This window comes from Magnolia sinica, chromosome 14 (assembly GCF_029962835.1).
Source record: "Magnolia sinica isolate HGM2019 chromosome 14, MsV1, whole genome shotgun sequence".
Lineage (NCBI taxonomy): Eukaryota > Viridiplantae > Streptophyta > Magnoliopsida > Magnoliales > Magnoliaceae > Magnolia > Magnolia sinica.
This window is the reverse complement of record NC_080586.1, coordinates 16,079,269-16,088,861: the sequence shown is the minus strand read 5'-3', so window position 1 is coordinate 16,088,861 and position 9,593 is coordinate 16,079,269. Positions and strand designations below refer to the sequence as shown.

At 40.7% G+C, this 9,593-nt stretch overlaps 1 protein-coding gene across 1 annotated transcript; it reads left to right on the top strand.

Annotated features, from left to right (window-relative positions):
- Window positions 1–1,071: 1,071 nt before the first annotated feature.
- On the top strand, window positions 1,072–9,379 carry LOC131225243 (uncharacterized). The gene is made up of 7 exons (XM_058220734.1): window positions 1,072–1,335; window positions 3,489–3,607; window positions 3,703–3,768; window positions 4,672–4,869; window positions 6,249–6,367; window positions 7,520–7,625; window positions 8,682–9,379. The coding sequence occupies exons 1-7, from the start codon at window positions 1,107–1,109 to the stop codon at window positions 9,255–9,257; spliced, it is 1,413 nt and encodes a 470-aa protein (XP_058076717.1). The 5' UTR covers window positions 1,072–1,106; the 3' UTR covers window positions 9,258–9,379.
- Window positions 9,380–9,593: the final 214 nt, after the last annotated feature.

Here is a 9,593-nt window from a genome sequence, read left to right as displayed (position 1 = left end):
TGATCCAAAACTTTCATGGCCCACAAAACATTTTTAATTGTCAACGTTCATTCAACACTGTTTCCTATAATGTGGTCCCCTTGAGATTTCTATATACCTCAAATTTTCTCTCATGACATAAAATGATTTATAAAAATAGATGGATAGCATGGATGAAACACATACATCATGGTGGGGCCCACAGAGCACCGACCACTAGCCATTGGCTGGTGGCAGGGGGAGTAGCTAATCCATTTCCGATTGGCTGGTGTACCACACACCTCTGATGTGGTACGTGTTGTGCCAAGAAGAGCGCTGACACTCCTCCAGCTCCGAGTTGTACGAACGGTTCAATGTAGATCAAAGTTACATGGACCACAAAATGATGTATTTATACATCGACGCCGTTCATTCCTTTGGTGAGATCATTTTAAATCATGATACCAAGAATGAGTCATATTCAAAGCGTAATTGGACCACACCACAAGTAGCAGTGGAGACTATGATTCTCACCGTTAAAACTTTTTTAGGGCCCACCATAACGTTTATTTTCTATCTAATCTGTTAATAAGGTTACACATACTGGATGGAGAGGAAAAACAAATATCGTATTGATCCAAAACTTCCATGACCCCAAAATGGTTTCAATGGCTTACGTTTAATCCCCCATTACGTTTTTCAGTGTGGTCCACTTGATTTTTTATTTATCTTATTTTTTTAGTTAAAGCCTTTCGACGATCTCGCCAAATGAACTGACGGTTTGGATATAACATATGATGAGACTCACAAAACTTGGTGACGTCAACACATTAGCCAATCCGCTTCCCCCGGAATATCATATGGGGACAACCATTTATCCCATAGCTGCCTCCGCACTCCACGTCAGCACATACGTACTTGTGCTACCGTGCGCTAGCCGGTAGTATGTGGGCCCTCCACGCAACTTTAGGGCAACAAGCAGTGCGCACTGCGCACTACGTACATTCTAGTCCCCGCGGCAGACTATATAAAATGCAATATCACATGGGTCGCCCTGGAGGTCTCTCCACACTCCGTTCTTCCTCTCTCTGCAGAAAAACCCATTGGATAGATCCTAATCGTCATTGGAAATCTATCAGGAAGCCTCTATGGCAGAGTATGATCTGATTGATAGAAGAAGTGATCGCTGGAAATCCAAGTTTCGAGCCTTGCAGCTCCGAATCCGTGATCGATTCCGTGTAGCTGTCGATCGGCATCGGCGCTGGCAGAGGTTCTCCGATTCGAATGATTCATCGTTATTGCAGCGTTGGATTCTTAGACTCCGCAGCCTCCGGAGGGCTTCTTCCCTACCGCCTACTCCGTTCTATCGCAAGAGAGGTGCGTTTCTTTTTTCTCAGACAGTGAATTTGATTTCCACCCCCTTGAAAGTGATAGCTCGGCCCCTACCTGGTTGATTTGGTCATCGTGAACCTTTTCTGCTATTGCTTTTGATGGTTGTTGTGTCGTCATGACATTGTGGTCGTGGGGTGGAAATATCATTTCCCTTTTCGTAGGGTCGTTTGGATGCCTGTAAATTGGGTTAGCTGTAAATGAAATACAGGTAAATGATTTACAGGCAGTGTTCGAATACTGAAAAATGCCTGTAAATCATTTGCAGCCTGTAAATCGTTTTAGCTTTTAGCTGCAAATGAAGTCCCTCTTGTAAAGCTGTGATTTCATTTACCTGCAAATCATTAACAGACTAACGGGTATGATTTTGAACTTTTGGGTGGTGTTTGTTTTTTGTTAAGTATTGGTAAGATGTGGTTAAAGTATAATAATGACTTCTAACGAATGCCTGCGAGATATGGAAATTGATGAGTATTTCCACCTCAAAAAGGGATCCAGAAAGGGTGTTACTGAGTTCTGACTTTAATTCGTGATGTACGTGACTTATCGACACCATCCATCTGTTTTACCAGCACATTTTAGGGCATGAACCGAAAAATGACTTGGATCCAAATCTCAAGTGGACCACACCACAGGAACCAGTGGTCCTAAAGACGTCCACTGTTGATGGCTGTTTCCTTCCTAGGGGCCACATTGATGTTTATTTGTCATCCAGCCTGTTCATAAGGTCACACAAACATGGATAAACGGAAGTTTTCAATGGTAATTCCCACTGTTTCCTGTGGTGTGGTTCACTTGAGCTTTGGATTTGCCTCATTTTTTGGCTCATGACCTAAAACGAGCTGGTGGGCGGGATGGACGGCATGGATAAGACATGCATCCTGTGGTGTAATTCCCACTGTTTCCTGTGGTGTGGTTCACTTGAGCTTTGGATCTGCCTCATTTTTTGGCTCATGACCTAAAATGAGCTGGTGGGCGGGATGGACGGCATGGATAAGACATACATCCTGTGGTGTAATTCCCACTGTTTCCTGTGGTGTGGTTCACTTGAGCTTTGGATCTGCCTCATTTTTTGGCTCATGCCCTAAAATGAGCTGGTGGGCGGGAGGGATGGCATGGATAAGACATATACATCACGGTGGGCCCCACAGTTTTTACATTTTTGACCTCAGGTTTAGAGACCAAATATTATCAATGTCACATCTGTATGGTGAATTACAATGGGAATTAACAAATCAAACACCCCCTTAGCTGCAAATGAAATCCTTCTAAACAATTTACAGACTATCCAAATATAGACAACTATTTACCTGTAAACATATTGCAGCTTAAAGCCAAACTGGATAGACTGTAAATGATTTACACCTGCAAATCATTTACCACGTACAAAATTTACAAGCATCCAAACGAGTTAGCAAATATTACTATGATACTGAAATGCCTTCACTGGCTTTAATTTTGTTAAGGGGGGAAGTTAGAAAAGAGTAACGATCGCCTTAGCTAACCTAAAAGTGCTTGTAGGTGATCCATGTTAACGAGTTAGAGAATGATCAGTATAGAGAAAAACTATAGAATCCTCAACCTGAGGATATACACAGAATACTCAGTTTTTTTCTGTTTTTACAAGTGGGTTCACATTTTTCATTGATCAAGACCAATAGCACATTGGGCCCCAGCATGGATGGACCATGCCCGAAAATTCCCTAGAGTGGAACATCCTAGCCACCAATCTTGTGCCCTGTTTCAGTTGCATGTGTGCCGCTGCTGTATACCTATCTGCAGGCAACCGCTTGAAATATTATCAAGGAGACTTTTGGGGCATGGGCCACCCAGAGTGAGGCCCAACAGACGAATAGTCCAGAATTCTGAACTATGGCCCCACTTGGCCAAACTGAAAACCTAATGCACTGCATATTCTCGATTGGAGGATGCAATAATTCATCTGTAGAGAAAGCATCACCCTGCCTTTGCCCATTGAGGTAACCAGAACAAGTGAATGGCTGATGCATGCAGCTATTCAAGTTAACTAGAAATCTTTCTATATGTAATGATTGCACCTTTTGGTTTACTCTTAGTTAGAGGTGGAACCCTTCTATGTATACTGGGTTTAAATCTTCCCTTTGAAATTCATGTGACTGCAGTCAGCACGGATGTTGATGCAATTGAAGACTCGATCATTGTTCGCATGCTTCAAGGTCTGGCTGTTCCTATTCTTGGAAATGCTTGTCATGTCTTTATGCACGGGCTCAACCGTGTCCAGGTATTTGGACATAACTGGCTTGAAGTTTGTGCATTTATTTAAATTTTAGAATTTCCCTTTAGGTATGGGCTTGATTTGTTCTGTATTATTGCCAGATATATGGTGCAGAAAAACTACATCAGGCTCTATTACAGAGATCAGAAGGCAAACCTCTTATAACGGTCAGTAGTCATTCTTTAATGAAGGATAAATTGGTTGGAAATTTTATAATTTTCCCATTGCAGTGTGTTAGACTATTGTTCCCATACATTATGTACGCTTTATTTTTGATTCCATATTCAATTGTTTTCACGATTTCCCTTATGCATTACCAATGTTTACTCCTTTTGCTTGCATCTGTTAACCTTCTGTTGACTTCAAATAATCAAATTTCACAAGTTTTTTGGCTTGTAAATGTGAGGGATGTCTACAATATTAGATTTTTTAAATGGTGGTCATTATTTCATAGACTCTTTGCTTATGCTTTTGAATTGTTCACCAGTTCATCATTGTGCTCTGGGTTGAGTGCATCTGATGTCCTTTGGCTTATGGATAGAGTACTGGTAATAATTAGTGCAAGATTGCACACAACTTGTGATCAACTTAACTCACTTGTAAAATTCAATGGTTTAGATGGTGCAGCTTGGGGCACTTGCATGTGTGCCAGACTGCTGGTAAGAGGTGGTGAATTTTATATGCAATACATTGTCACACTGAGAAGGGGGTGTAAAGCGAGTTCCTTTTTTTTTTTCCTATGGCCAAAGGCAGTGCTTTTCTTTCCCCAGACTGATGACTCAGTTGTTCAATACTACTAACTATTATAGGAGGATGCCGTCCCACTGGGACTACCAGTAACTTTGGTTGTTGAATATTGTGCAAGTTAGTTTGTGGTTGTATTGGCTACAAGTGGAACGTAGATAGTGATCGGTTGATTAGTTTCTAACTTTCTATTGTTTTGGTCATTTGGATGGCTTTTTCTTTTCTTTTCTTTTTCTTTTACACTTCTATGTCATGCTTTCTACTGTCTTAAATCCCTGCACGCTGTTTTATGGTTGTATCCGTTATTATGATGCTATATCTTGCAGGTAAGCAACCATGTGGCTGCTGTAGATGACCCATTTGTGATTGCTTCTCTTCTGCCACCAAGTGTGTTATTGGATGCTAATAGCTTGAGATGGACACTGTGTGCAACAGACCGATGTTTTAGCAATCCAGTGACGTCTGCATTCTTTCGATGTGTCAAAGTTTTACCTGTTTCTCGTGGTGATGGTGTTTACCAAAAGGTATCCTATTTACCCATTTCTATTTCATCTTTACAGAACCTGTTGAATATTTTATGAGCAATCTATTTGCTGTTAGTCTACGTGTTCTTTGATATTGAAATTCTGCTACCATTCTGTTGCAATTTTTAGCCTCTAAAAGGAGAGTTATTATTATTATTTTAATCTTTTCAGTGTAGACCGGGAACTTCTTGCCAGTGTTATATTGTTGATATCTCAGCTGCAATCATACTTAGTTGTGGGATCGCATTCGTGCCCATGTGATGTAGTAATGGATTAAATATTAAAAGCCTGCAAGGGAGATGAGTAGGTTGTCAAGCCTCTGAGCCTGTTTCAGTGCCTTTTTACCAGTTCCGATTCTTGCTAATCCATTGTCAATGAGTACGTCCACTTGCTGGTCTTCTTCCATTGACATGTTTGTCAAGTTCAATGTCCAACTTGATTCATCCTTTGTATGACTCCACAATTTGATTTGATTCAAGTAGCCAACCTTACTAGAAGCAGGGATTGGAAGCCTGTCAGTTGTTTGCATACTCCAATCAGTTCAGGATCATATCAAATGTGAAATCAGTGATGAAGTTTTATTTAGTTATAACTTATAAGCGTGCTGTTTTATTTGGAACTTGCAATACTTGTGAGGGAATGACACTAAAAGCAATATAGTTGTTTTCTATTAGCAGCAAAGAAATTGCTAATTCTGTTTTTGTTTTTGTGGTTGTTGTTTAGAGGGAACCTCACATGCAACTAGTTTGAACGATCAGTTACAGTCCAACTAGGGCATGCAATGGGCAAGGCATGTACAATATCCAACCTATCCAAAATATTGGCCCACCATGAAGCACACCTGATGCAGAAATTAGGCTGGTCCACTCATCATGTGGGCAGTCCGCCACACCATAGAAGTATAGAAAACAGTGGATGACCACCAATCTAATCCAGAGTACATGCATGGCCGTCCTGTTGAGTGGATCGGCCTGATTTTTGTGCTAGTTGATCTTCTTCATGGCAGAGCCAACTTGTTGGATGTCATATACAACATGATATATTTGCAGTTATATGCTGGTTGCACCGTAAGTTAGCATCTAACTAGTTACATGTGAGACAACCTCATATTGTTGTTGTCACTGCTGCTGTTGTTGCTATTTCTGGGTTGGCTTTACACCATGTTTTGCTAATCATTCTGAAGGCCTTGTCGTCAGTGGTTCCTTTCCCTAAAATAGACCCTAAAAGAAAGTAGGAAGAATAAAGAAAATAAAGATAAAGCAGATGGGCCATTCAATTGTAGTTTTAAAGTTTTCAACACATGCAGTATATATTTGGCATTCATCCATCTCATCTATGTGCATTTTTATAGTTCATGTTACATCTTTAACCTTTTGCAGGGAATGGACATGGCTCTTTCAAAATTGAACCAGGGTGGGTGGGTTCATATATTCCCAGAGGGAAGTCGTTCTCGGGATGGGGGAAGAACCATGGGGTCTGCCAAGAGAGGTGTTGGAAGGTGAGAAATGATGTAAAACTGTGCATCCCCAATATCATATCATTTCATGTTTTTATGTGACAATCCTTTGCTCATGCTTGTCTTCCTAATCTATCGAAATTTTATGGCTTTGGTGCCTCAAATTAGCTGGCTATATTCAGATGACTAGAATGACTAATGATAATTGGTACTAAAGCTTAGATTTGAAAGATACAAGACCTTCACATGTGGTATTTCTTCTGAAAATTCTTCTCTGGTTGAACTGCTATGTTGTTGTAAAGCAAAAATCAATTTGAACTTGAAGAATGTCCAAAAAAGAAGAAATGGAATGATTCCCCATTTGAAGTTAGGTCTGCTATAAAATTCTTGTAAATTCTAACTTAAAGCGCCTTGAGCAGTTGAAAATAGGAACAAATCAGTCATACAACCAAAATTGGCACTTCATCAAAGCAAAATCTTAGATCTTAAACTCAGAGAGATTGTATGCTGCCCTTAGTTAAAATCCATCGCTCAAACACAATCTTGATGTCTTAGTATCTGAACTTTAATTTATATCAGGTGCTTGAAGGTAGTTAGGCCTCAGGGATCTCTCCATTGGTTTGTGGGAAAAAGGCTTTGTGGACCGTACTTGAACTACCCTAGTAACCTGGTCAGACCCATTTTGGGGTCACCCCTACCTGTTTTAACTTAACCATAGAAGCATAGAAATGCCTGAGTATTCTACAGGGGCCCATACTTATTCAATAAGAGTTTTGTAAAGTAAGCGGTTGAGGCCTATCACTGTTCACTAGTACTAGTTAAATGCCGATTTGCATTCAAGCATATCACTGACAAATTCTTACAAGGGCACCATTACTGGTGCTCTGATCATTTAGTGGAAACAACACCGCCAAATTCTTTAAAAGGAAATTAACTTATTGCAAATCCAACTTGTTCCGCTAAATGCCAAGGTTGCTGCAGCGGAACCTGTTGGTGATAAGAAAAACAAAAAAAAAGGATTCCTATAATAATATCCTTTTTTTATCACACAAATGCAAACAGCTCAGTGTCTCCTGACCCTGCTCGAAAAGCACATTGCTTGGATACACTTAAGAGAAGTTCTATTATTGGCTTTTGATATTACGGAATATATCGTGTTTTCTTCTATTGTAATTTCTTCTCATTGCACTACAGGTTGGTGATGGATGCAGACAACATCCCGATAGTTCTCCCCTTTGTGCACACAGGGATGGAAGATATTATGCCCATAGGAACGCACTTCCCAAAAATAGGCAAGATGGTAAGTACTCTTCATCACACCAGTGCTAGTGCTCAGTTCTTAACTGTAGTTGCACTGATTGTGCTGTGTTTGTACTCTGTCACACTGGTGCCAATAACTGCAGTAACTGTTTACCTTTAAAAACATGTTCAATGGCTCATCTCTTTGTATCATGTAATCAATGATTTGCTTCTCTAATGCTGAGAAGGGTAGAAAAACATTCAAGGAAAATCTCACTGAAAAGCACTCACGTGAGTTTGTTATATTATCTTTAATTACTCTGGGGGATAGTGAGCAAATCAGCGCCTTGAAAAACATCTAATATGGGTCCAAGGCCCCTTGATCAACTAACTCTTATCTCTTCTGAGGTGTGGTAATTCCACACGTGTGTAGGAGCCCTGCCTGCCCATCCACATGCAAGCATTCCTGCAGATCTTTCCAATATAGGTTAGATCTTCTGGCCTAAAAATTAGGCCACTTCATACCTCAGGTGGGCGGGCAGCTATGATGTGTTTGTGGTGGTTCTGACAACATACAACACAAATGAACTGCCAGAAAATTCTGAGGTGGTGCTGGCAGCTATGATGTATTTGTGGTGGTGCTGACAACATACAACACAAATGGACTGCCAGAAAATTTTGTTTGAATGTCAGTCTACTTCCTACATTTTAGCCCGCCCAAGTGTGAAACTACCTCATTTTTTATGCAGAAATCTAACTATTATTTTCAACCAGGTGGAAAGCTCAGCTCTGAAAAAAATGGTGCCATACACTACAGGAAAAAAGGACTACTGTGATTCCCCTTTTCTGATATTTTTGGCAATTTTTTTGGTTTATAAAAATTGCTCCAATACACGGCCACCATGTGGACCCAAAACTGATTTTCAGAACCTTGCTCTCGCCCCTTTTTCTTGCTTTGCAATTTATCCTAGGTCTGTGTTATTGCGCGATTAGATTGATAGGCCACTTGGGCTGTACTGAAATATGACTATATTTTTCTCTAGTACTTTCTCATTTCCTGTGGGTCACTTGCAACTACATTTTGTGTAACCCTAGTGCATGATTTGGGTACATGCAGGTCACAGTGCTCATTGGTGATCCGATCCATTTTGATGATTTACTCCTCACTAATGATGATGCCCAGCATATTTCAAGGGAAACTTTATACGATGTCGTATCATCAAGAATCGGTCAGAGACTCCATGAGCTAAAAATCCAAGTCGAAAGACTAGCTCTTGAACAATTATCTGAAGTCCGTGACTATTCTCTACAGAACACAAAACGCGCAAATGGCATTCTGCAGCAGGTTGATTGGGAAGCATTTGGCATGGGGAGCTATGTATTCACAGACGTCAATTCCCCCTCCTTGAAACAGGCAATCCAGACCCTAACAAAGCCACATCTTGACCAGTCACAAGGGGCTGCCCCTCCTAACTGGCATGTTAGGATGGGTTTCTCGTATGAAGGTGGGATTGTGTCAAGGATCCGTGGTTACATGAATCCGTCTGAGCTGATGGGATTTGCAGTTAAAGGTTTGTTCATGAACGGCAGAACGTCGAAGGAAAATCCTATTAGCATCCGGGAAGTTCGTCCCTTGAAGGCATGGAAGCAGTACTTGGAAGGGAACATATTCCAGCAATGGAATTGCATGTAACTTTTTTATTTTTATGGCCGAGTAGCACGAGTTTGTGTAAATACAAGCGGGAGAATGAGCATGGCCTCTCTGTAAGTTCTGAATTTTCCAAGTTCAATGAAAGTGGGAGGAGATTTAGTTCACCTGGGCAGGTGAAATTTTTCATGTTTCCATCTGTACTTGTATTCCTTACACGTGGCATCTGTATGATGATCTGCAACATACACGAGCATTCTATGTGGACTGATAGAAGGTGGGAGGACAAAACCATCATTTCCAGATGACTCGTATGTCCCAAATCTATCACAATCCACATCCAAATCTAACTTATCAGTGTTTGGTTATGTTTCACCTTTG

Bases quoted from the DNA above. Each gene is read 5' to 3' on its own strand.
- LOC131225243 (XM_058220734.1), top strand. From the start codon at position 1,107: ATGGCAGAGTATGATCTGATTGATAGAAGAAGTGATCGCTGGAAATCC. The intron at 1,336-3,488 runs GTGCGTTTCTTT...ATGTGACTGCAG, and splicing joins TCCGTTCTATCGCAAGAGAG to TCAGCACGGATGTTGATGCA. The intron at 3,769-4,671 runs GTCAGTAGTCAT...TATATCTTGCAG, and splicing joins AAGGCAAACCTCTTATAACG to GTAAGCAACCATGTGGCTGC.